General features: G+C 47.7%; 1 protein-coding gene across 5 annotated transcripts in view; it reads right to left on the reverse strand.

The window, feature by feature from the left end:
* Positions 1-27,618, reverse strand: part of tgfbr3 (transforming growth factor, beta receptor III) — a 213,839-nt gene that overhangs the window by 105,585 nt on the left and 80,636 nt on the right. The window contains exon 1 of one of the 5 annotated variants that reach the window (XM_069939192.1): positions 2,123-2,182. The exons of the other annotated variants lie outside the window; for them this stretch is intronic. Coding sequence (XP_069795293.1) covers positions 2,123-2,167 — 45 coding nt within the window. The 5' untranslated portion in view covers positions 2,168-2,182. Of the gene's footprint in view, positions 1-2,122; positions 2,183-27,618 lie in introns of those variants that run through there. 5 annotated transcript variants of the gene reach the window in all.

Below are 27,618 nucleotides of genomic sequence, written 5' to 3' on the forward strand. Positions count from 1 at the left end.
GAGATAAGTTCATATAGACAACCCGGTCACTATGGATAACTTGAGCCTAAGGGTCTGTTTCTGTCCTAGGACTCAACTGTATCAGCTTCTATAGCTTCCTCTGGCAGCTTGTTTCATGAAAATTAGTGGTGTCAAACATGGTGAAGAAGTTGTCAAAGGCCTACAGCAGGGTGCAAAATTGGGTGGAACAGCAGCAGAAGGGGCATTTAATCCCACTGGGCACAAACTGATTCACTTTTGGAAGTGAAACAAGGACAGGGCACATGCGGTAAATGGCAAGACCTAAAGGAGTTCCGTGAATAGAAAGACTTAGAAGTATGTCCCTGAATTCCCTGAAAGTAGCAAAACAGGTGGAAAGGGTGACAAAGAATGCAAGTGATGAAAAGAATGCAAGGATAAGGAAAATGAACGTGTGGCTGAGGGGCTGGTGTATAAGGCAAGGATTTGGCTCTTGGATCATTGGGATCTCTTTTGGGGAAGGCATGATCTTTACAAGAGGGACGGGTTGCACCTAAATCCAAAAGGTGTCAACATTTTGGCAAGTATGTTTGGTACAGCAGTGGGGCAAGGTTTAAACTAATTTGGCAGGTATATGGGAACCTGAGTGATAAGGTAAAGGGTAGGGAAGATAAAGAAATGGCCAGGAAAAGTAATGTTGGGAGGAGAAAGTAAAAAATCAGATGGTGCAGTGAGTTTTCGGGACAATGATAGTGCTAAGAAAATTACAAAGAAAAATAGTGGGCAGGAAAATCAAAAGAAAAGGTTACAGAAGTCACTAGATATTAAAAGGACAAAGAGCATAAGGGCGCTTTATCTGAATGCCCGCAGTATTAGAAATAAGGTTAGTGAACTTGAGGCGCAAATCGGTACCCATGCCTATGATTTGGTAGCCATCACGGAAACATGGCTACAAGGCGACCCTAAATGGGAATTAAACTTTCAAGGGTATCAGGTGGTGCAAAGAGATAGACAGGATGGTAAGGGAGGTGGAGTTGCACTCTTAATCAAAGATGAGCTCCAGGCAATAGTGAGGGATGATATAAGATCTAAAGAGCATAATGTTGAGTCCATTTGGGTAGAGATAAAGAATAACAAAGGGAAAAAATTATTGGTGGGTGTTATCTATCGCCCATCAAATAACAATAGTTTAGTGGCACACTAAATAGAGAGATAAGTGAGGCATGTAATAATGATACGGCAGTAGTCATGGAGGACTTTAACTTCCACATAGATTGGGAAAATCAAGTTGGTCGTGGGAGTCTGGAAAAGGACTTCATAGAATGCATCCGCGATAGTTTTCTTGAGCAGCAGATGAAGGAATCCACAAGAGAAAATGCTCTCCTGGATCTAGTGTTGTGCAATGAGATAGGTAGAGTAAATGATGTAATAGTCAGAGACCATCTGGGAAATAGCGATCATAGTATGATTGAATTTCTCATTCAGATGGAAGGGGAAATAGTTAGATCTAAAACTAATATATTATGCTTAAACAGGGGTGAGTACCATAGGATGAGGGAGGAATTGGGCAGAGTGGACTGGGAGCACAGGCTCATTGATGAAACAGTTGAGGAACAGTGGAAGATTTTCAAAGAAATATTTTGTAATGCTCAACAAAAATATATTCCGGTCAGGAAAAAGGGCAGCAAGGGAGGGAAAAATCAACCGTGGTTAACAAATGAAATAAAGGAGAGTATAAAATTGAAGGCGCAGGTGTACAAAGCTGCAAAGAGCAGTGGGAAACTGGAAGATTGGGAAAACTTTAAGAGACAACAAGGGGTTACAAAGCGGGTAATAAGAAATGGGAAAAAGGATTATGAAAGTAAATTGGCACAAAATATAAAAACAGAAAGCAAAATATTTTGTAAAGATATAAAACGGAAGAGGGTGACCAGAGTTAACATAGGACCCTTGGAGGATGAGAAAGGAAAACTGGTAGCAAAAAATGAGGAAATGGCCAAGGCATTAAACAAATATTTTGTGTCAGTCTTCACGGTGGAAGACACGTCCAGAATGCCCAAGTGCGGAGTTAAGGATGCGAATGTTGGGAAGGGCCTTGATAAAATAGTTGTTACAAAGGAAGTAGTGATGGAGAAACTAACGGGACTAAAGCCAGACAAATCACCTGGTCCTGATGATATGCATCCAAGAGTTCTGATAGATGATGCATTGGTGGCCATATACCAAAATTCCTTGGATCCTGGGTAGTTCCCGGCAGACTGGAAGACAGCAAATGTCACGCCACTTTCTAAGAAGGGATGTAGGCAGAAGATTGGAAATTATTGGCCAATTATCTTGACATCTGTAGTTGGAAAAGTGCTTGAAGCCGTCATTAAAGATGAAATAGTGAAACTTTTGGAATGCAAGGGTTCAATCAGGCAGACGCAGCATGGTTTTAGAAAGGGAAGATCTTGTTTGACAAACTTGTTAGGATTCTTTGAGGATATAATGGGTGCGGTGGATAGAGGGGAACAGGTTGATGTTGGATTTCCAGAAAGCGTTTGATAAGGTGCCGTACAAGAGATTTATCAGTAAGTTACAGGAAAGTGGAGTCGAGGGAAGTATATAGGCATGGATCGAAAATTGCTTGTCTGACAGGAGGCAGAGAGTCGGGATAAGTGGGAGTTTTTCAGATTGGCAGAGAGTGGTAAGTGGGGTGCCGCAGGGGGTCGGTGCTAGGCCCACAACTGTTCATCATTTACATTGATGACTTGGAGGAGAGGACAAAATGTGGTGTAGCCAAGATTGCGGATGACACCAAATTGAGTGGAAGAGCAAATTGTAAAGAGGATGTGGAAAGTCTGCAGAGGGATATAGTTAAGCTGGATGAGTGGGCAAAGGTCTGGCAGATGGAGTACAATGTTAGTAAGTGTGAGGTTATCCACTTTGGCAAGTAAAATAAAAGAGCTGAATATTATTTAAAGGGTGAAAACTACAGCATGCTGTAGTGCAGAGGGACTTGGGAGGGCTTGTGCATGAATCGCAAAAAGTTAGGTTGCAGGTGCAGCAGGTTATTAAGAAGGCAAATGGAATGTTGGCCTTCATCGCTAGAGGAATTGAATTCAGGAGTAAGTAGGTAACGTTGCAACTGTATAAGGTACTGGTGAGACCACACCTGGAGTACTGTGTCCAGTTCTTGCCTCCATATTTGAGGAAGGAAATACTGGCTTTGGAGACGGTCCAGAGGAAGTTTACTAGGTTGATCCCTGGGATGAAGGGGTTGACTTATGATGAAAGATTAAATCGTCTAGGATTGTATTCGCTCGAGTTCAGAAGAAAGAGAGGAGATCTTATAGAAACATATAGGATTATGAAGGGTATGGATCGGATAGATGTAGGAAGATTTTTTGAGCTGGCCGGGGAAACTAAATCGAGAGGACACAGTCTCAAGATTTGGGAGAGTAGATTTAGGACAGAGATGAGGAAAAATAGTTTTTCCCCAGAGTAGTGAATGTTTGGAATTCTCTAACCAGGGAAATGGTTGAGGCTGCTTCATTAGACATATTTAAAATTCGGTTAGATAAATTTTTACATGATAGAGAATTAGGGGATATGGGGAGAAGGCAGGTAGGTGGAGTTAGGTCATAAATTAGATCAGCCATGATCTTATTGAATGGCAGAGCAGGCTCGATGGGCCATTTTTGGCCTACTCCTGTTCCTACTTCCTATGTTCACCCCTTCAAAAACGTACCAAGGGTTGTAAGTCAAATTGGGTGTAATTATGTGGCACAGGCTCAAGGGCTGAAAAAGCCTGTTACCATGCTGCATGTCTAAATCAACTCTATTTCTGTCTCCACTGATGTTACTTGACCTGCTGGGTACTTTTAGCATTGTTTTTATTTCAGATTTCAGGGATGTGCAGTTTATTTGCTTTTCAGTTCCTTAACTGAAGAGCAGGCACGAGGGACTGAATGGTCTACTTACTCTTCCTGGCACTGTCATTGACTAATCAGTTTGACTTTGTTTGATGTGGACTAATGTGCTAAGAAAAATCTGGTTGAAACCTGCTTTTAAATGCCAGGTGATAAGGATTATGACTAAAAGAAATTAAATGTTTTTCTGACAGTTTTTTAATATTTATATTCTTACTCTAAAACATACATAGATAGGTATATTTGCTGTGGTTAAATGTTTTTGGTAGCATGAGTTGAGAGAGCAAATTGGCATTCAGATGTACAACTATTGCCAAGTCCATAACTATCGACATCCTGCAGTTCACCATTGACCATGGCTGAAAGAGATATTCAAAGGCTGGGTATCTTTTTACACTCCTGATTCCCCAACTCTTTGCACCAAGTCGAGAAGTGCGAGGGAATACTTTCCAATTACCAAAATCAATGTAGCTACTAAAATGCAAAGATAAATAAAATTCAGGCAAAACAGACGTACCATCTACCTGTTCAGCATAGCTGTCTTCCCACCACAAAATGGGCAACAATTACTCACCATCGTTTTTTTTTTAAATAAATAGTACCACCCAAACGGAAAACTGCCAAGGTCTTGGGAACACCGATAACAACAGATTCCCTAAGTCCTACATTTATCTTTGGTTAAAAAGTTCTAATGTTTGGAAACAATCAGCAATAATGGGCCAAATGCAGACAAATTGTAAGCATGGACAAGTTGGCCAAAAGGGTCTGTTTGTGTGTTGTAGAACGCCATGACTTTAACAATAAAAGGACAGCAGTAGTTCAATAGAGTGGCTCATCACTGCCTTATTAAGAGCAATTAGGATTGGGAATAAATGTTGGCCTTGCCAGCAACACCCTCAACTTGACCGTCAATACAACAAATTTGTAGACATCATTTGGTTTTTCTGATTATACCAACTTTACTGCCACCTTCAACTAAGGTATAATCAATTCTCCAAAATAAAATCTGACTGATAATAATTTGTTGCAAAAAACACATCAGTCAACCACAAATTTCCTCTCAACTCATGCTACCAAAAGCATTTAACCACAGCAAATCTACCCGTCTATTTTTTTTAAAAAAGCAATATAAATATTAAAATACTGTCATAATCTTTATCACCTGACATTTAAAAACAAGATTCAATCATATTTTCCTTAGTATATCAATCCATAGCAAATAAAGCCAAACTGATCAGTCAATGACAAAATGTACTATTTAAACTAATAGGTGCTATTTCCTGGTTGTGTTAATAAAAAGGAATAACAAAACAGTCATGAAATTCTACAGTGGGAAACTGAAGTGTGGAAAGGAATTTATCAGTAGTACTTGTTCAAAGATACACATAGTCAAAGTAAAATATTCTTGGAATAATTCCATAAAGAAATAATTTAAGTCAAGCAGTCAGCCACATATCTAGTCAATCACTAGATTTAATATTTAAATATACTTAAAAATGCATCCTTACTGTGTAGATTGGCAATAAATGATAGATCTGTCAATCAAAACAAGCAAAGAAAAACCTTTTTGTTTCAACTGGATGAATTGAATCCTTTTTTTTTTAAAAAAAAACTAGCTATCTAGAAATAGCTCAAAACTGATGAGCAAACTCCAAGACCTGGGACTCAACACCCCACTGTGTAATTGGATCCTTGATTTCCTCACCTCCAGACTACAATCAGTGAGGATTGGTAAGAGCATCCCCTCCACAAGCTCCATCAGTACCGCAGCAACACAGGGCTGCATCTTAGTCCCTTGGTCTATTCACTTTACACCTATGACTATGCGGCTTTGTACGACAAGAACACCATCTACAAATTTTCTGATGATACCACTGTAGTGGGTTGTATAAAGAAAGATAAGGCAGCATACAGGATGAAGATTGAAAACTTGCCTGAATGGTGCACCAACAACAATCTTATGCTCAATCTTACCAAAACTAAGGAGCTGATTGTTGACTCCAGGAAGGGAAAACCAGAGGTATATGATCCAGTAATCATTGGGAGAATCAGAGGTGGAGAGGGTGAGCACATTTAAGTTCTAGAGAATTACTATCTCAGAGAATCTTTCCTGGACTCAGCACACTAATGGCATCATGAAGAAAACATGTCAGTGCCTCTACTTCCTCAGGAGTTTGGAGAGGTTTGGCATTACATCAGAAACCCTGGCAAATTTCTAAAGGTGTGGTGGAAAGTGTTTGGACTGGCTGCATCACAGTCTGGTAATGGGGACACTAATACTGGACAGAATGGATGCAGATGGGATATTTCCAATGATGGGAAAATCCAGAACCCGGGGCCATGGTTTGAGGATAATAGGCAAACCATTTAGGACCGAGATGAGGAGGAATTTCTTTACCCAGAGGGTGGTGAATCTGTGGAATTCATTGCCACAGAGGGCAGTAGAGGCAGGTTCATTAAATCTATTTAAGAGGGAATTAGATCTATTTCTTCAGTATAAGGGTATTAAAGGTTACGGAGAGAAGGCGGGGACGGGGTACTGAACTTTAAGATCAGCCATGATCTCGTTGAATGGCGGAGCAGGCTCGAAGGGTCGAATGACCTACTCCTGCTCCTATCTTCTATGTTTCTATGTTTCTACCCCAAAGCATAAAGCTTTCCAAAAGGTAGTGGACACAGCCTAGGACATCTCCAGAAAAACCCTCCTGACAATCATGAACATATACAGAGAACGCAGCCGTCGAATGGCAGCAGCAATTATCAACGATCCACACCACCCTGCACATGCTCTGTTCTCTCTGCTGTCATCAGCAAAAGAGGTCCACGTGCCACAAGACTCGCACCATCAGGTTCAAGAACAGCTGCTACCCCTCCACCACCATCAGACTCCTCAACAACAAACTTAATCAGGGATGCATTTGAGGACTCTTGTGCACTTGATTTTTTTTTTTAATTCTCCATATTGCAGTTTACATTCATAATCGGTTTACAGTTCTTTGATAACATGTATATGCTGTAGTTTTTTTTGGCATTATCAGTAAGTGGGAATTGTCCCTCACCTACAGGAAAAAAAGAATCTCAGGGTTGTATGTGATGTTATGTATGTATTCTGACAATAAATCTGAATATGTGGCTCCTTTGGCAGGATCATATTGATTATTCATAATTGCCAAGATAGTTTTGAAATGTCTCATTGTATAGATGGATGCTAATCCAGTGATAATGAAGGAACAATAATACGTTGCTAAGTCAGGATGGTGTGCAACTTGAAAGCGAACTTGCCATGGATGGATTTTTCAAGATTTATTTTTGTCTTCTGATGGCGAAGACTGCAGGGAAAGGAGCAAGGAAACCGGATGGTTCTATGTCAATTACCATTGAGTGGCATGGTTGGTGTAGCGGTTAGTGCGACGCCGTTACAGAGCCAGTGATCCGAATTGAGGTTCAAGCTCTGAACTGTCTGTAAGGAATTTGTACATTCTCTTCATTTCTGCCTGGGTTTCCATCCACCGTTCAAAATGTACCAGGGTCATAGATTAATTGGTGTAATTCTAGGCAGCATAGATTCATGGACCGAAATGACCTGTTATGTTATCTGTCTATATTTTTAAAAACATCTTTAAAAATTCTAAGAATGGCATTGCAGCTTCCAAGGAAATTATGCAGATTTCAAACTCTCGAACCTCTAAAGCCTTTGGCCTGCCCCTGAAACACTCCATCTAATTTTGGTTGGTCCGATTCAAATTTGGATCTCTGGAACCTCCAAGATATGATAGTCATTGACTAGTACAACACACGAACAGGACCCTTCAGCCACCATTCCACTCAATATACCTACCTACAAGATTCCCATTTTAGCCACGTTATATACGTTACTGGCTATGCCTTGGTGATCAAAATACTTATCTAGGTCCTTCTTAAATATTTGAGAGAGTATCTGCCTCCACCACCTCTTCAGGCAATGCATTCCAGATACCATCATCTAAAAAATTACCCTCAGATCTTCCCTAATTCTCCTCTCTCTCAACTGAAGGCTAGGTTTTCTGGTCTCAAACAACCATCTATCCTCCACACAATTTTATCAGGTCATCCTTCACCCTCCTCCGCTCCAGGGAAATCAAAGCAAGTCTATTCAGTCACTTCTTACAACTGTAATACTCCAGTACAAGGAGCATGCTGGTGAAATTCCTCCACACCTTCACTAGAACCATCACATCCTTCCTCTGGTACGGTAATCTGTATGGCAAACAAAACCTCTGGTGTGATCAAACCAATGTTTTATAAAGCTGTAGCATTAGGACCCACCTATTCTCTTACAACAAGGCAAATGGAGGCAAACTTCCCATACCTTCTTCACCTTGATATCTCGCTGAGTCATTACATTACATTCAGTGACCCCTGGACTTGAATTCAAGGTTCCTTTGCTCATGGCCATTTATTCCATATTATTAATTTTTTTAATTTAGAGGTAGTACAATAACATGCCCTTCCAGCCCATGAACCACACCACCAGTTGCACCCATGTAGCCAATTAACCAATCAAACTGTAGATATTTGGCAAATGGGAGGAAATTCACACAGTCAAAGGGAGACTCAAAGCCAGGTCATTAGTGCTGTAACAGTGTTCAGAAAACTGCTCATGCTAACCTTGCTGCTTTGCTCACATTCATTAGGAGTTACTTCATGACTATTGTTCCACTCAACTTTCCAGATGATCAAAATCATAGCATAGTGAAGAACTTGTCTCTGGCTGTCTAATGCATCTCCATTTTTTTGCATTGCATCATTGCCTGCAAATGTTGAAGTTATCCACATGAAGAAAGCAGATTTTTTTTTTAAAGTGAGAGATTAGGTAATGTTGAAAGGGATCTTTGTGTTACTGAGAGCTTACGTGCAAGTGCAACAAGTAAGTTGGTCTTTATTGCAAGAGAATTTGAGTAGCGCAATGAAGATGCATTACTGTTGTCTGTAAGAGCACAGTTTGTTGTGTACAATTTTGGACCATTACAGCAAAACTGAAGGGAGTCACACCAACTCCCAATCTCAGAAGTTCAATATTCCCATGGCTCTGCAATTGGTTCTTCCTCATACTGATGGTCTCTCCATTACATCAAGTAATGGTCTGTGGAACGACAAAACAGTAGCATCATCTGCTTCATCATTGAACCACACCTTGGACAAAAACGCTTGCCACAGAGAAATGCCATTTGGTAGACTGGTCCCAAGACAGGTTTGATCGATGATGTGAGACCAAGTAGGGTAAGCCTATATTATCTAGCTTAGATGGAAGACAGCAGATTTTATTGAAACTTGCAAAAGCATTATGGTTCTGACAGAATGAATGCAAGAATAATGCTAGTTTCAATTGTGGAGGCAAGAGCCAGGGGTCACCATCTCAGAACAAGGAGTTAGCCATTTAGCAAGCAGGAACTTCTTCACCTAGTGGAAGACGAAGCTCTGTAATTCCCTATCCCAGAGAACTGTGGAGGTTCTGTCATTTGAGTTTATTCAAAACAGATATTGATAGATTTCTGGGTACCTAGGACAATCAAGAATACTGGCAAAAGATGGGGTTAGAGTTAGATCTTCACAAATTACAAAGGCTCTAAAGGAAAAATGGTTTGTTTCTGTCATGTAATGGTACACAGGTATCATTGGGTGAATTTACTTGACTCTGATCAAGAAGTGGCCTCCCAACAATAATGAGGTGAGCTACTATAGTGCTTTACACTGGTCGGGTCAAATTAATCTATTTACATTTATCAAAGCATACAAAAGACCATTCCACAAAAACCAAAAAAATTAAATAAAATTCCCAAGTCTGGAATATTTGAAGGCCTCAGACTAAATTTTTGACATTTGGCTATTCCTAATACAGTAGGAACATTACAACTAACATCTTTGAAATTTCTTGAAAGAAATTTTGTAGTGACCATGGTAGACGATCAAATTGCACCATGCCATTAGTTTGCACCCAATATTCTCCACATGGTAAACAAGGTGGCAAGAAGTTTTGTCTGCCCAAAATATGACTATTTCCTCTGAAAATGTGGCTTTTAAGTCCAAAATAACTGCCAAACCAAGCTAAATCCAGTTGCTGGCAACTTCTGGAATAACTTTGAAAATATGATTCTGCTCCAAGAACAAATAAACACTGACACATTGAAAGTGACTGGAACAAGATGTGACTAAGCTGCCTGAAAGGTTTAGCTGTACTGTGGAGAAAGGGTTTTATTTGCAGTGCATTCAGGCATGCTGGAAAACTGAAAGCAAATAGAATGTTTTCAATTAATAGGACCTGCAAATTAATTCATTATTTCCATGCTCCTGTTTGGCAAAACAAGTTCACAGTTCAAAAGTAAAATGTGGTCTGCAGACACCATGGTTGAAGTAAAAACAATGCTGAAGAAACTCAGCAAGTTAAACAGTGTATTTTATATAGCAAAGATAGATATATAACAAACGTTTTGGGCTTGAGGCCTTCGTCAAGGTATAAATAAATGTAGACGGGCACCTGAACAAAATGGTGAAGGGTAGGGGAGCTGAGCAGAGTCCCACAGGGAGGGGGTGAAGGCACACCAACAAACAGGAGGGATGGCTCTGTGAATGGACAGGGAAGGGAGTGGAGAGCTGGAAGAAAGACAACAAAGGGAAAGGAAGGGAGGCAGAATGGAGAGTAGGCTAGCAGAAACCAAACAAGATGATGTTAATATCAAGTAAGAGATCACAGTTACATGGGAGATGCAATTAAATTACAAATTTAGCTCTTTTCCTGCATACTGTGTTTCAGTGTTTTATACAAATAACAAAATTAATATAATAGGAATAAATGTAACCACCTGAAAAATCTTGTGCACCTTCATAGATGAAATACCATTCTGAAAGCAAGCTTCACCCTGAAATTTTAGAATCATACTATGCAGCCCCTTCCACACAAGGAACTGAAAACTTGGAACCGTCATACATAAATCTAGCTTTATTTCTGACAAGTAATCAGATTTCCAAACAATTCAGTCAGTTTCCAAAAGAGGACTGCTCAAATGGCCATGCAACAATGCATTTTTTGTACTTAAAAATTGTTAATGAAAACAAGATTTTATTGGCTTTCTTTCCATATAAATTGTTTATTAAGATTCAGATATTTAAGAGATGGATGGAGGTCCCTCTATGGAACTACATATTTGAAGACAAACTCATTAAATATGCATGCAAGACAAACTCATTCCTACACCACCTATAACCATATAACCACTTACAGTTCAGCCCTACTAGTCCATGCCGTAACAAATCCCCACCCTCCTAGTCCCACTGACCAGCACCCGGACCATACCCCTCCAGTCCTCTCCTATCCATGTAACTATGCAGTCTTTCCTTAAATATAATCAATGATCCCGCCTCGACCACGTCTGTCGGAAGCTCATTCCACATCCCTACCACCCTTTGCGTAAAGAAATTTCCCCTCATGTTCCCCTTATAATTTTCCCCCTTCAATCTTAAACCATGCCCTTTAGTTTGAATCTCCCCAACTTTTAATTGAAAAAGCCTATCCATGTTTACTCTGTCTGTCCCTTTTAAAATCTTAAACGCCTCTATCAAGTCCCCTCTCAATCTTCTACGCTCCAGAGAAAAAAGCCCCAGTCTGCACAACCTTTCCCTGTAACTCAAACCTTGAAATCCTGTCAACATTCTCGTGAACCTAATAACTTTGCAAAGCAATATAGTCCTCCACCCCATGATTTTATCTCCAGTAATGTGAAGGACACCAATTAGAAATTGGTGGGTTAATTTATATGTGCAGAATAGACTGAACAGGACAAACATTTTATTTTTAAAACCAAGGACCAAGATGAGGGAAGGTTGAAACTTGTCCATTTACTTTCAATTCAAGGGCTTTCAGTTCAACTGAACCTGCCTTTGATTTGCGTCACAAACAATGGGCCAATCCTCAAAACTGTTCGCTCCTGACAAAGCAAACTTGTACAAGGTCACATGCTTTAGATTCAAATTGCACCTTCAAATAAAGTTTAGCATGACTCTGCATTTACCTGTCCTCAAATTACTTATGGAATTTTGGCATTTCTTCAATGGCTTTGTGGATTTATCTGGTAAGCTGCAGTACCAGAGAACCCAGGAAAATCTTTTGTACAATCACTGATTTGTGTTAAAATAACAGACTCCAGCAGAGGTAAAACATTAAAATTAGTAGGTACCATGGTTGAAGTAAAAACACAATGCTGGAGAAACTCAGGAGGTCAAACAGTGTACTTTATAGAGCAAAGGTAAAAATATGTAACCAACATTTAGGGATTGAGCCCTTCTCAAGGTATGGAAAAATGTCAGCAGGGGTCCAAACAAAGAGTAGGGGGAGGAGTGGTTGCAAAGGCAGGAGTTAATAGATGGAGAAGGGAGGAACAGCAGCAAGCAAGGGGAGGAGGGATAGCTGGGTGAATAGAGAGGGAAAGGGAGGAGAGCTGGAAAGGGGAAGGGAGACAAACTTTCCACTGACATATTACAAACACACCAACTCCCATAACTACCTTGACTACACTTCCTCACACACTGTCCCCTCCAAGGATTCTATTCTCTTCTCTCAATTTCTCAGTCTTCACCGCATCTCTTCCCTAGATGAGATGTTCCGGTCCAGATCTTCCGAAATGTCTGCCTTCTTCCACAAACATGGTTTCCCCATCAACTCAGCCCTCCCCACATCTCCTCCATTTCCCCACTCATCTGCCCTCAGATGCAACAAACATAGATCCTCCTTATCCTCACCTACCACCCCACCAACCTCTGAATCCAACAGATTATCCTCTGGAATTCCAGAACTTACAACAGGATTCCACTACCAGACACATCTTCCCCTCTCCTCCCCTCGGTCTTCCGTAGGGAGCGCTCCCATCATGACTTCCCTCAAGCACTTATCCCTCCCCACCAATCACCTTCCTGGCTGCAGGAGGTGTTATATAAATTGTGATTGAAAAAGAAATTGAGGCAGAAGAGGACAATAACCAGAAATCAGTGACTGCACCCCAAGCTGAAATTTTTTTAAAAATTGAGTGTATGGGAGACTCAAGTGCATTACAAAAATATTTTTTTTTGTTTTACTTTCATCTTATCCACAAGAACCCACAGAGCATGGATTCATATCCATGAATCTCTGCAGAAATTTAAAACAGTTCAGTGATTATTTGTAGGAACTGGATCTGTATCAAAAGAGCCTTTTCTCTTCCTTAAACCAAATTGGCCTTGTAGAACAAGAGTGTTTTTGTGCTATTTTCTCCTTTCTGAACAGGCAGTTGCAAGCTCACCCTTATTTACACTTCTTCTTTGGAGATAGTGAAAGGATTGTCAGTGATAAGTGAGTAGACGTAGATACCATCAAAAAAAGGTCCATGCAGCAGTACACTTGGATCAACAGATAATGTGATAGAAATGAAAAATAGCATCCACAAAAGTTGCCAGAGAAAGTGAAAGGAGGCCCTGGTATAAATTCAAGAAATTGTAGAAAATGTTTAGTTGTCTTAGAGGAAGAGAGATTTTGAAAAAGTATTGATTAACCGCTATTTTTAGCATCTTCAAATATAATCATAGATTTGATTAGATTTGGTTTTTTTTAAAAACTTTTCAGCTCCAAAAGGATTACCAACTATTTAAATAATTTTACTGGCAATAAGTAAATGTAATACTTGTATTCATATACAGATAGGGTTTTCTCTTCCCAGAACCAGATTTCTCTGCATAAATACATGAAGTGTACATAACTACAATAATAAATTAAGTAAACAGTTCACATCGCTGTCCCATAATTTTAGCAACCAGCTTCTGTCTGCGTAGACTTTGCTCTGTGACCTTGTCCGTCAATGCCAGGTACATTGGCTTTTTCCCTCATCTCAGCGATGAGCTGAGAGATAATTAGCGACTGAAGATTCTACCCCCACCCACCCCCACCCCCACGTGACTGGGTGCAATGTGTTGATGGGCATGCAAGAGACTAAGCTGTAAGGTTCTACGGATTAGGAGCAGGGAAATTAGACCAAAAAAGGCAACAGATACTGGAAAATTGGAGCAACTCAAATTTTGGAGAAACACAGCAGGACAGGCAGCATCCATGGAAGGCAATAGACAATCAATTTTTCATCAGAATACAAAGAGGGCAGAAGCCCAAATAAAAGGATGAGGGGGAGTACGAGGGGATGGAGGCAGAGAATGAGCTGGCAGGTGATAAATAAAGGTGGGATGGGGAAGAAAAGAGGAAAAAGCTAGGGGACTGATGGAATTGCTCTGCAGAGAGTTAGCATCATTCTCTTGGCCAAAATGGTTTCCTTGCATGTTGTGATGTGTAAAGAACATCTTTACGTTGAAGGGAATGTCGAAAGGAAGCCACAATTCTTCCAATATTCATTAATTTACCATCAGCATCTCAAACTATTTGTGAAGCAGATTAACAATACCAGCTATCAATTCCTTTCTCACACTTTATATGGCTTTTGAACTAGCTTAATTGGTTTTCTTTAAAAACCAAATTTAAAACTTGACTATAATTTTCTAAGACTACAACTGACCACAAAAGAGGGCCAAATGGAGGGGAAGGGAAACTGTCTTCTAAAGTCAACGTTCCAGGTCTCTAAATTTCAAAGTGCTATAAACAGATAGCAGTCAATTTTTTAGTTTTGTTTACACTGTGAATGAATAGACTGACAATAACATGGCACAGCATCAATGGATCCATTGAGTTTTTTCTCCCAGTGGTCAAGTCATTGAAGTTTTATTATTAGTTCACCTGAGTGGATGGACTCCAAGTACCAGACTTTCCCAAAATTTCTAATGGTAACCACACTGTCACCATCGGCATAATCTGCTTGGAAAACACACAGGCAAATCAGCCACACGTATCTGAATTACACCACACTTTTTTTTTTAAAAATACAAAAATTTGTTAACCAAAAGCCTTGTGCTTTGCTCTTTGCTCTATATCACCATGCAACTGCATGCAAGTGATATAATACGTTTTCGCAATCCTTGTATTATTGATCGTGTAAAATATTTACAGTACTGCCATTCCAAATTTGCTCTTCAAAAATCTACCTCAGGTAGAATTCAGTTGGCATTGCTGGATCAGGACAGCTGATTGTTTTTCCCCCTGTGGATTATAGGTCTGCTATGCAAGAGGGACTGGAAGGAGAGAAGGGATTGATCAAATACATAAAAATTTCTTTGTGACTCCAACATCCAACCTCACTAATTAGAAGCATAAGACACTGCAACATTTCCTTCACCCCATCGAACCGTCACCAACTCCAATAAACATGAATTCCTGCACAGGTGTACCTTTTCCCCTATGGTAACAGAGTGAAGAGGGCATGGCTTAGATGGTGGGGGTCTTTGGGGATAGAAGCAACCTTTTTAAGACAACACCTCACGTAGATGTCCTCGATGAAGTAAAGTCTGGTGCCCGTGATGTCGCAGGCAGAATTAACATCCCTCTGGGGTTTATTCTTGACCTGAGAGTTGATCCTCCATGACAGGCAGTGCTGCAACCAGCCAGCATGTTCTCCTGTCGGAGTTTACAAGGGTCTTCAGTGACATTCCGAATCTCCTCAGACACCTCACAAAGTTTAGCCAGCTGTGAGCCATTGTGATTGCATCAACATTGAGGCTCCAGGACAGATCCTCAGAGATATTGACACCCAGGAATTTGAAGTTTTAACCTCTGCACTACTGAACCCTCGTTGAAGACTGGGTCATGTCCCCCTGACTTCCTTCTGAAGTTCACAATCATCTGATTTTTCTGATGATGAGCGCAAGGTTCTTGTCATTATATTATTCAACAAACTGATCTATCTCCCTCCTGTACACTTCCTCATTGCCGTTTGTGATTCAGCCGACAACTGTGGAGTAGGTAGCATTGGAATTGTGCCTGGCCAATTGGATTTGCCAATTGGAGGTCTTAATTACAGCATTGGATTTGATAATTGAGGCCTTGGCAGGTGACAGAATTGGGAGCTGGGGGCAGAGATTAAGGCATTAGTTCCAAGATAAATGTCAGGATGTAGCCCAAAGGTTGATCGATAAGAAAGGGATATTTGAATTCAATCTGGCACATTATTTGTCATAAGATGCATCCATACTTGAAATACACACTTCAGTTTCATGGTTCACACTTACCACGATCATTTGCTATTTGTGTATCTAACAATGTCTTGCTGTAAAAACAGAAATGCTGGAGGAACTCAGCAGGACTCGCAGCATCCATAGGAGATAAAGATTATATTATCAACGTTTCAAGCCTGGGCCTTTTTCTTCTTCAAGGTACCAGAAAGAAGCATGCAGGCGCCTGAATTAAAAAGGCTGGGGAGAAGGGAAGAATAGGCAAGGGGAGAAGGACAGAACAACAGATTAAAGGTGTTAATTAGATATGGGTGGGATGCAGGAGAGAGGAAAGGTGAAAATTGACAGGGGGAAGAGCAGGTTGTTTTTGGCTCTGTGAAACCAGAGCTTTTGGGGAGGGGTGGGGGGGGGGGGGTGGAAGGTGACAGAGCTCAAGGAAACGAAATATAGGGAAAGGTGGGGGTGGCTAATAGAAACCAGAGAAGTCAATGTTAATACCATCAGGTGTTGGAGGTGGTCTGTCTGGCAGTGCATGAGACCATACACCCCCTCCCAATATTTCCTTATGTCTCCTTTCCTCGAGCTCTGTGTCTATCTTTCTTACCTCATCCTTCTGTCTCTTTTCCCCCAGCTCTGCTTCCACAGAGCCAATCCCCCTCCCTCGGCCATTTTTCACCTTTCCACTCTCCAGTATCCCATCCATACCCAATTAACACCATTTGTCTGTCCTCCTCCCCCTGCTCATTCTTCCCTTCTCCCCTGCCTTTTTAATTCGGGTGGCTGCCTGCATTTTACTTTACCTTGGAGGACTCGCACCAGAAATTTCAGCCATGCATCTTTACCTTTTATGGATGCTGCGAGATCTTCCGAGTTCCTCCAGCATTTCTGTATTTTTAACCACAATCACAGCATCTGCAGACTTTTGTGTTTCACAACAATTTCTCGCTACCTAACCCTTTGCAACCACAGCTGCTCAGGTATTCTTCATGTTTTGGTTTTGTGTGTCTGTGGCAGATTTCCTTTTAGTTTGAACAACCAATGTAGATTTAAGGGAAAGGAGTGTGGGAGAGGAAACCAAGTTGGTAATCCTCAAGATATTTTACACATTGGAATAATAGAAGAATGCATGGATGCCAGACAAACTGAAGCCTGTTACAGTCTCACCAAATGCAACGGTTACATCACAGTTTAAATCCAGTTATATGACATGGAAGATAATAAAACAGATATGCACATAAGTGGAGAGGCAGATCATGTGGAAAAATAAGCCTGGGATTCAGAAGAAGTTTATAATGTTTTCATTGTATTAATTAATCAATTTTGCTTTGCACTTTCACAAGTTGGACATCCAAGTCCTTCTGAATTGAGTCACTGGCAGATAAAAACTGAATGTTGATTCTGTGTAGATATGACCTTGGGTTAAAAAGAGTTTCGGCTCAGTTTGCAAAAGTCCATTAAAGTTACCATAATGTTTTGAGATGAATCATTGATAGCATAAATCTGGAATTATGATTCCGATGTTCTGTGCAAATAAACTGAAAAATGAATATTACATTTGCCTAAAGAAATCTCTTGGTGCCTGCCACATTGACCACCGCCAGTGGGCTGATATTGCCTCAAACCGTGCATCTTGGCGCCTCACAGTTCGGCAGGCTGCAACCTCCTTTGAAGAAGACCGCAGAGCCCACCTCACTGACAAAAGACTAAGGAGGAAAAACCCAACACCCAACCCCAACCCACCAATTTTCCCCTGCAACCGTGTCTGCCTGTCCCGCATCGAACTTGTCAGCCACAAACGAGCCTGCAGCTGACGTGGACATTTACCCCCTCTATAAATCTTCGTCCGCGAAGCCAAGCCAAAGAGTTTGAATAAAACTGGGTAAAGAACATTATTTAGATAATTGAGCCAGAATTTCACAATGGTAGCATGAAAATGTAAATGCATATTTAAATGTGTAATTTGGATAGCTCACGCTTGTAACAGTGAGAATGAAACTATAGATTTTAAAAACCCCATCTAGTTCATGGTGTCATGTATGGTCAAATGATCTTTCTTTACCCAGCAAGAATGCAACTCACTTTCCAATGCAGGTCTGAAATGGCCTCTAAATAGAAATAGTTCACAGAGAGATTAGAGGCAACAAAAAAAAAACTTGATCTTATGTGCACTGTCCAACCTAAGAACAAAGTCAGGATATTTCTCCTCCTCTCCGACACATACGTACAACTTCTAAGCAAATAACAGGGTAAAGATTGAAATTAACTTAGAAAGCCTAAGTGCAATTGTACTTTATATTGGAAGGAACAGTTTGCAAATACAAAGCACCTTTTTATTTGGCTTTCTTCCATTTGTCTACATTCTTCATACTTTCACTAAAGTATTTCATGACATCAGTCCTAAATTTGTCTTTTTTCTAATTTTAACTCCAATGAGTACTTCATTAGGATGTAAGCACACTGGTGAAATGGGCAGATTACATGCAGTTAGAAGTACGAGGAATGAGAGTACGAAATGGTACAATTGCGAAGAAGGTCCAGAATCCAAAATAAAACTCCAAGATTTCAAGGTGTCAGGATAAGCTGACAAGGCAATTAAAATTAATTAAAATGTTAAAGTAAAAACAAATGTTGTTTGCTAATTGGGATGTAAATGTTTCAATATAGTACATGAAAAGGAAGTATCTTTCTAACAGCTCTTAAAGAAAACCTGCAATATAGGTTTGAAATTGGAGCTAAAATTACTTGAATACACAAAAGTTTCAGACTATTTTCCTCTAAATAATGAGAATATCGTGCAACTCCTATTTCTTTAAAGAATGTTAATTCTGCAAATAATATCACTTTCCATTATAAGATGGCTTTTGTTTTTGGGAATTACATCAGATTGCCTTTGCAATCTGAGGTTCCAAAAAGCAAAAATGTGAAACCCCCACTAGGTAATAGCGCTGGAGAGATTTTTTATCCTTCTGGACCTCTTATGTAGTGCACCAAATTAGATGAAAGGTATAACACAAGTGAAAGAACCTCAGCAGGATAACTTCTGAAAACTGTGGATTATTTTGATTTTATCTTGCTCTCTCTGCTTTTTAAAGAATTTACCATTAATTCTTAGCAAATACCTTGAGGCAAAGTAACCCTCATAACTTCATCACAGATCCTGACAATGTGGTCACTTCACAAAATATAATCAATTACCAATGTGACAACTCTGCAAAAAAAAAAACCCAAAAATATCACTTACGTTTTGGAGCTGAATACAGGTGCAACAGCCATTCGGCATTCAAATCTTTGGAGAACCAGAAGGTGTACATGGGAAACAATTCCACGTCTCGGGCAAATGAGAATACATTCTTTGTATCATTGTTTTGTTTTTCCATTTTAAATACATAAACTGGAAAGTTCAAAGTTATAGACAATCTTCAAACTTCTAAATGAAAAATGTTACTTTTGCAAACATTGCCTTTGTATCTGATGTCATTTCTGAAAATCTCTGAAAGCTCTTCACATAACGATTGCTTTCAAACAATGAAATGGTGTTATTGTGCATGCAATTATAGATAATGTAGACAGCAGAGAGAAAGGAAATTCTAAAGGATTACTTTACTCTCGTGTATGTTCCCCAATTGAGGAAATCTTGTTTTGTCCACTTTATAGTGTGACTACAGCTGCTCATGTGAAAGTTTCTTGTCAGGCATTTCCTCCATTATAATTTCTTTCTTTCTTACATCTTTCTCCCAACAATACAACTCTACGACTGAATCCCCAAAGACCCACATGGTCACTACTCAACATAAATGCTTTGCCCCATTCAAATGGAAAAGATAATTCAGAATGGGGAATATTGGCTGGAATCCAAGAGCAAGTTTCTATTTGTTATCCGGCCAACAGGCAGGAACCAGTGCTCACCAGTTATAAAGATACACTCAATAATACTTGAGTGTAGCCACACAAGAATTTGTACAATTCTGGACCCAACAGCAACATTTTCATTGATGTAAATGTGAAATTTTCCGCCATGGTACTTTGCATCGGAAATTATACTTTCGTTATTTCAGGCATTGGTCATATTAATATGGTCACAATTACTGCTTTCTAATAGTCATTGCCCTGTTCTATCTTCTCCCATCTTTTCCTCAGATAAAAAAAATTACCACTGCAATAAATGACAAATGTTCCAACTACTCCAAACAAATAATATTCCTCTGCTCCTTTGGTAATAATCAAATCTTCCATGTTTCTAAAATGGCCAAGAACATGCCTGTTTCTTTGCACCAGTCATTTTGTAATAACAGTCTTTGATGAGAGGAAATCATATTTACAACTTTTGGAAAGTAAGACTCCACTTCAGTGTAGTAACTTCAAGTCAAGATTTGGACTGTAAATTAGTGGATTAAATAAAGTGGATTTTACAAATTCCTTAAGTAGAGTTCGCATTCAGTAAAATTATACATCTTCTGAATAACAAAATGCATTCCAATTTGGTTTCAACTTCTAATTCACTTTTAAACACAACAGATATAGAATTCAAATGTCTTAGTTTATGCAGATGTACAAAAAGTATGCAAATATTGCAAGATCATGGGACTAAATTGGCATCTATACAAATTGGATCTGCTTCATCTTGAAATAATTTAATGTCATTGAAAATGCTTTGATTGAACTATTCAAATATTTTTATTACAAATGGATATTATCTTTGGATATGGGAGGTATTTAACAACTCAATTTAGTATCAATGGTCTGTTGTTCGACCTTTGTAGTCGAAGATGACCATGACTTCAAAATCAAATGGGAGATTGGTGGCTGTGAGTCCAGAAGTGACTGGTGAGGCCAATCCGGGCCCTGAAGGCTTGCTCACATGTGGGACACAAATGGGTGCGTGTTGTCGTGGCAGTGGATGCTGCTTGGGCCTTGCGCACAGCACACATTTGTTGCGCCTCGGTGATGCGCCTGACTTTAGCTCCACGGGCTCCTGTGGTGATCTTGCTGCGCCAAGCTGGACAGTCGAGGGCAAGCGTCTCCCACATGTTGATATCGACACCCAAGCCTTTGAAGGACGCTTTGAGGCAGTATTTTTAATGTTTCTTCTAGTCTACTCATTTAACTATTAAGTATGACTGTTCAACTTTTCAGACGTGGGTGTGAGGGGTAGCTACTCATTTAGTTACACCAATTAGCTTCCACGTTTTTTTTTAAATGCACAAAAAAAAAACTGGTTTTATACTTTACTATAGGTACAAAATTGAATTAGGCACGACTGTAATATTGGATCTGGAAACACTCCCAAGTGCTTTTCAATTTTTTTACCTACTGATATTGCTAATTTATCCTGTATTAATGAGAGTGCAATTCAAGAGCACATTGGACAAGTTGGTGATTTTTAGGATGGCTGCTAAATTCTGTAAGGGTGGGGTCTTGGTCACACATGGGACGCATCCAGGTATTTGGAAAGTTTAACTGATTGCAAGTCATTCCAAAAGCTGTTCAAGCATTGCTTACAAATACGAGGCTTCAACTGCAAGTCAATTCAATCAACCACAGCATAATTCTGTTCTCTTTCCCCAATCATACACAAAAGATGCCCTAAAGCAAAGATGAGACATCAAGGGAGAGTTGTATCACTGCCTCAAATTGACTTAAGTGTACTAGAAGTAAAAACATGGATGCCTCAGCATAATTGTCCCATTCTCCATAATTGAATTACGAAGCACTTGTTAAGAATGTTAACATATGAACAAGCTATTTAAAGCTTATTAATGTATTTTTTTTAAAGATACATTGAGATATGCAACAATTTCACCTTTAATAAGAATACACCTTTCAATAAAATATATTTTGTAATAAACTATTTTGGGCTTCAGACATTGAGCTAGAAATAAAAGGAGGAAAATTTACATGCAGAAAATAATTTGCAAATAACTGCATGTTATGAATGGAGACAATGGTGAATGGACTGAATTCAAGAGGCATAGAGAAACGAAGTGACCTACATTTCTGTGCAATACACGGAAGTGCTCGAGAAACTCAGCAGGTAAGGTAGCATCAATGTGAAGCAAAGGATAACTAACATTTTGAACGAACATTTGATTAAAAGGCAAGCAGTTGCTCAAATAAAAAGATTGGGAGAGAAGAGTTGGGAAGAAGGGGAATGAGGAGGAGCACAGATCAACATTAATGGTGGATGTGAGTGAGAATGCAGGAGAGAAAATAGCTGAGGGGATCGAGAGAGAGAGAGAGAGAGGGGATCGAGAGAGAGAGAGAGAGTGGGGATCGAGAGAGAGAGAGAGTGGGGATCGAGAGAGAGAGAGAGTGGGGATCGAGAGAGAGTGGGGATCGAGAGAGAGAGAGAGCGGGGATCGAGAGAGAGAGAGAGCGGGGATCGAGAGAGAGAGAGAGCGGGGATCGAGAGAGAGAGAGAGCGGGGATCGAGAGAGAGAGAGAGCGGGGATCGGGAGAGAGAGAGCGGGGATCGGGAGAGAGCGAGCGGGGATCGGGAGAGAGCGAGCGGGGATCGGGAGAGAGCGCGAGCGGGGATCGGGAGAGAGCGCGAGCGGGGATCGGGAGAGAGCGCGAGCGGGGATCGGGAGAGAGCGCGAGCGGGGATCGGGAGAGAGCGCGAGCGGGGACCGGGAGAGAGCGCGAGCGGGGACCGGGAGAGAGCGCGAGCGGGGACCGGGAGAGCGCGCGAGCGGGGACCGGGAGAGCGCGCGAGCGGGGACCGGGAGAGCGCGCGAGCGGGGACCGGGAGAGCGCGCGCGGGGACCGGGAGAGCGCGCGCGGGGACCGGGAGAGCGCGCGCGGGGACCGGGAGAGCGCGCGCGGGGACCGGGAGAGCGCGCGCGGGGACCGGGAGAGCGCGCGCGGGGACCGGGAGAGCGCGCGCGGGGACCGGGAGAGCGCGCGCGGGGACCGGGAGAGCGCGCGCGGGGACCGGGAGAGCGCGCGCGGGGACCGGGAGAGCGCGCGCGGGGACCGGGAGAGCGCGCGCGGGGACCGGGAGAGCGCGCGCGGGGACCGGGAGAGCGCGCGCGGGGACCGGGAGAGCGCGCGCGGGGACCGGGAGAGCGCGCGCGGGGACCGGGAGAGCGCGCGCGGGGACCGGGAGAGCGCGCGCGGGGACCGGGAGAGCGCGCGCGGGGACCGGGAGAGCGCGCGCGGGGACCGGGAGAGCGCGCGCGGGGACCGGGAGAGAGCGCGCGGGGACCGGGAGAGAGCGCGCCGGGGACCGGGAGAGAGCGCGCGGGGACCGGGAGAGAGCGCCCGGGGACCGGGAGAGAGCGCCCGGGGACCGGGAGAGAGCGCCCGGGGACCGGGAGAGAGCGCCCGGGGACCGGGAGAGAGCGCCCGGGGACCGGGAGAGAGCGCCCGGGGACCGGGAGAGAGCGCCCGGGGACCGGGAGAGAGCGCCCGGGGACCGGGAGAGAGCGCCCGGGGACCGGGAGAGAGCGCCCGGGGACCGGGAGAGAGCGCCCGGGGACCGGGAGAGAGCGCCCGGGGACCGGGAGAGAGCGCCCGGGGACCGGGAGAGAGCGCCCGGGGACCGGGAGAGAGCGCCCGGGGACCGGGAGAGAGCGCGCGGGGACCGGGAGAGAGCGCGCGGGGACCGGGAGAGAGCGCGCGGGGACCGGGAGAGAGCGCGCGGGGACCGGGAGAGAGCGCGCGGGGACCGGGAGAGAGCGCGCGGGGACCGGGAGAGAGCGCGCGGGGACCGGGAGAGAGCGCGCGGGGACCGGGAGAGAGCGCGCGGGGACCGGGAGAGAGCGCGCGGGGACCGGGAGAGAGCGCGCGGGGACCGGGAGAGAGCGCGCGGGGACCGGGAGAGAGCGCGCGGGGACCGGGAGAGAGCGCGCGGGGACCGGGAGAGAGCGCGCGGGGACCGGGAGAGAGCGCGCGGGGACCGGGAGAGAGCGCGCGGGGACCGGGAGAGAGCGCGCGGGGACCGGGAGAGAGCGCGCGGGGACCGGGAGAGAGCGCGCGGGGACCGGGAGAGAGCGCGCGGGGACCGGGAGAGAGCGCGCGGGGACCGGGAGAGAGCGCGCGGGGACCGGGAGAGAGCGCGCGGGGACCGGGAGAGAGCGCGCGGGGACCGGGAGAGAGCGCGCGGGGACCGGGAGAGAGCGCGCGGGGACCGGGAGAGAGCGCGCGGGGACCGGGAGAGAGCGCGCGGGGACCGGGAGAGAGCGCGCGGGGACCGGGAGAGAGCGCGCGGGGACCGGGAGAGAGCGCGCGGGGACCGGGAGAGAGCGCGCGGGGACCGGGAGAGAGCGCGCGGGGACCGGGAGAGAGCGCGCGGGGACCGGGAGAGAGCGCGCGGGGACCGGGAGAGAGCGCGCGGGGACCGGGAGAGAGCGCGCGGGGACCGGGAGAGAGCGCGCGGGGACCGGGAGAGAGCGCGCGGGGACCGGGAGAGAGCGCGCGGGGACCGGGAGAGAGCGCGCGGGGACCGGGAGAGAGCGCGCGGGGACCGGGAGAGAGCGCGCGGGGACCGGGAGAGAGCGCGCGGGGACCGGGAGAGAGCGCGCGGGGACCGGGAGAGAGCGCGCGGGGACCGGGAGAGAGCGCGCGGGGACCGGGAGAGAGCGCGCGGGGACCGGGAGAGAGCGCGCGGGGACCGGAGAGAGCGCGCGGGGACCGGGAGAGAGCGCGCGGGGACCGGGAGAGAGCGCGCGGGGACCGGGAGAGAGCGCGCGGGGACCGGGAGAGAGCGCGCGGGGACCGGGAGAGAGCGCGCGGGGACCGGGAGAGAGCGCGCGGGGACCGGGAGAGAGCGCGCGGGGACCGGGAGAGAGCGCGCGGGGACCGGGAGAGAGCGCGCGGGGACCGGGAGAGAGCGCGCGGGGACCGGGAGAGAGCGCGCGGGGACCGGGAGAGAGCGCGCGGGGACCGGGAGAGAGCGCGCGGGGACCGGGAGAGAGCGCGCGGGGACCGGGAGAGAGCGCGCGGGGACCGGGAGAGAGCGCGCGGGGACCGGGAGAGAGCGCGCGGGGACCGGGAGAGAGCGCGCGGGGACCGGGAGAGAGCGCGCGGGGACCGGGAGAGAGCGCGCGGGGACCGGGAGAGAGCGCGCGGGGACCGGGGAGAGCCGGGGACCGGAGAGCGCGCGGGACCGGGAGAGAGCGCGCGGGGACCGGGAGAGAGCGCGCGGGGACCGGGAGAGAGCGCGCGGGGACCGGGAGAGAGCGCGCGGGGACCGGGAGAGAGCGCGCGGGGACCGGGGAGAGAGCGCGCGGGGACCGGGAGAGAGCGCGCGGGGACCGGGAGAGAGCGCGCGGGGACCGGGAGAGAGCGCGCGGGACCGGGAGAGAGCGCGCGGGGACCGGGAGAGAGCGCGCGGGGACCGGGAGAGAGCGCGCGGGGACCGGGAGAGAGCGCGCGGGGACCGGGAGAGAGCGCGCGGGGGACCGGGAGAGAGCGCGCGGGGACCGGGAGAGAGCGCGCGGGGACCGGGAGAGAGCGCGCGGGGACCGGGAGAGAGCGCGCGGGGACCGGGAGAGAGCGCGCGGGGACCGGGAGAGAGCGCGCGGGGGACCGGGGAGAGAGCGCGCGGGGACCGGGAGAGAGCGCGCGGGGACCGGGAGAGAGCGCGCGGGGACCGCGGGAGAGAGCGCGCGGGGACCGGGAGAGAGCGCGCGGGACCGGGAGAGAGCGCGCGGGGACCGGGATGAGAGCGCGCGGGGACCGGGAGAGAGCGCGCGGGGACCGGGAGAGAGCGCGCGGGGACCGGGAGAGAGCGCGCGGGGACCGGGAGGAGAGAGCGCGCCGCGGGGACCGGGAGAGAGCGCGCGGGGACCGGGAGAGAGCGCGCGGGGGACCGGGAGAGAGCGCGCGGGGACCGGGAGAGAGCGCGCGGGGACCGGGAGAGAGCGCGCGGGGACCGGGAGAGAGCGCGCGGGGACCGGGAGAGAGCGCGCGGGGACCGGGAGAGAGCGCGCGGGGACCGGGAGAGAGCGCGCGGGGACCGGGAGAGAGCGCGCGGGGACCGGGAGAGAGCGCGCGGGGACCGGGAGAGAGCGCGCGGGGACCGGGAGAGAGCGCGCGGGGACCGGGAGAGAGCGCGCGGGGACCGGGAGAGAGAGCGCGCGCGGGACCGGGAGAGAGCGCGCGGGGACCGGGAGAGAGCGCGCGGGGACCGGGAGAGAGCGCGCGGGGGACCGGGAGAGAGCGCGCGGGGACCGGGAGAGAGCGCGCGGGGACCGGGAGAGAGCGCGCGGGGACCGGGAGAGAGCGCGCGGGGACCGGGAGAGAGCGCGCGGGGACCGGGAGAGAGCGCGCGGGGACCGGGAGAGAGCGCGCGGGGACCGGGAGAGAGCGCGCGGGGACCGGGAGAGAGCGCGCGGGGGACCGGGAGAGAGCGCGCGGGGACCGGGAGAGAGCGCGCGGGGACCGGGAGAGAGCGCGCGGGGACCGGGAGAGAGCGCGCGGGGACCGGGAGAGAGCGCGCGGGGACCGGGGAGAGAGCGCGCGGGGACCGGGGAGAGAGCGCGCGGGGACCGGGAGAGAGCGCGCGGGGACCGGAGAGAGCGCGCGGGGACCGGGAGAGAGCGCGCGGGGACCGGGAGAGAGCGCGCGGGGGGACCGGGAGAGAGCGCGCGGGGACCGGGGAGAGAGCGCGCCGGGGACGCGGGACCGGGAGAGAGCGCGCGGGGACCGGGAGAGAGCGCGCGGGGACCGGGAGAGAGCGCGCGGGGACCGGGAGAGAGCGCGCGGGGACCGGGAGAGAGCGCGCGGGGACCGGGAGAGAGCGCGCGGGGACCGGGAGAGAGCGCGCGGGGACCGGGAGAGAGCGCGCGGGGACCGGGAGAGAGCGCGCGGGGACCGGGAGAGAGCGCGCGGGGACCGGGAGAGAGAGCGCGCGGGGACCGGGAGAGAGAGCGCGCGGGGACCGGGAGAGAGCGCGCGGGGACCGGGAGAGAGCGCGCGGGGACCGGGAGAGAGCGCGCGGGGACCGGGAGAGAGCGCGCGGGGACCGGGAGAGAGAGCGCGCGGGGACCGGGAGAGAGCGCGCGGGGACCGGGAGAGAGCGCGCGGGGACCGGGAGAGAGCGCGCGGGGACCGGGAGAGAGCGCGCGGGGACCGGGAGAGAGCGCGCGGGGACCGGGGAGAGAGCGCGCGGGGACCGGGAGACGAGCGCGCGGGGACCGGGAGAGAGCGCGCGGGGGACCGGGGAGAGAGCGCGCGGGGACCGGGAGAGAGCGCGCGGGGACCGGGAGAGAGCGCGCGGGGACCGGGAGAGAGCGCGCGGGGACCGGAGAGAGCGCGCGGGGACCGGGAGAGAGCGCGCGGGGACCGGGAGAGAGCGCGCGGGGGACCGGGAGAGAGAGCGCGCGGGGACCGCCGGGAGAGAGCGCGCGGGGACCGGGAGAGAGCGCGCGGGGACCGGGAGAGAGCGCAGCGGGGACCGGAGGAGAGCGCGCGGGGACCGGGAGAGAGCGCCGGCGGGGGACCCGGGAGAGAGCGCGCGGGGACCGGGAGAGAGCGCGCGGGACCGGGAGAGAGCGCGCGGGGACCGGAGAGAGATGCGCGCGGGACCGGGAGAGAGCGCGCGGGGACCGGGAGAGAGCGCGCGGGGACCGGGAGAGAGCGCGCGGGGACCGGGAGAGAGCGCGCGGGGACCGGGAGAGAGCGCGCGGGGACCGGGAGA

Source organism: Narcine bancroftii, chromosome 5 (genome assembly GCF_036971445.1).
Source record: "Narcine bancroftii isolate sNarBan1 chromosome 5, sNarBan1.hap1, whole genome shotgun sequence".
NCBI lineage: Eukaryota > Metazoa > Chordata > Chondrichthyes > Torpediniformes > Narcinidae > Narcine > Narcine bancroftii.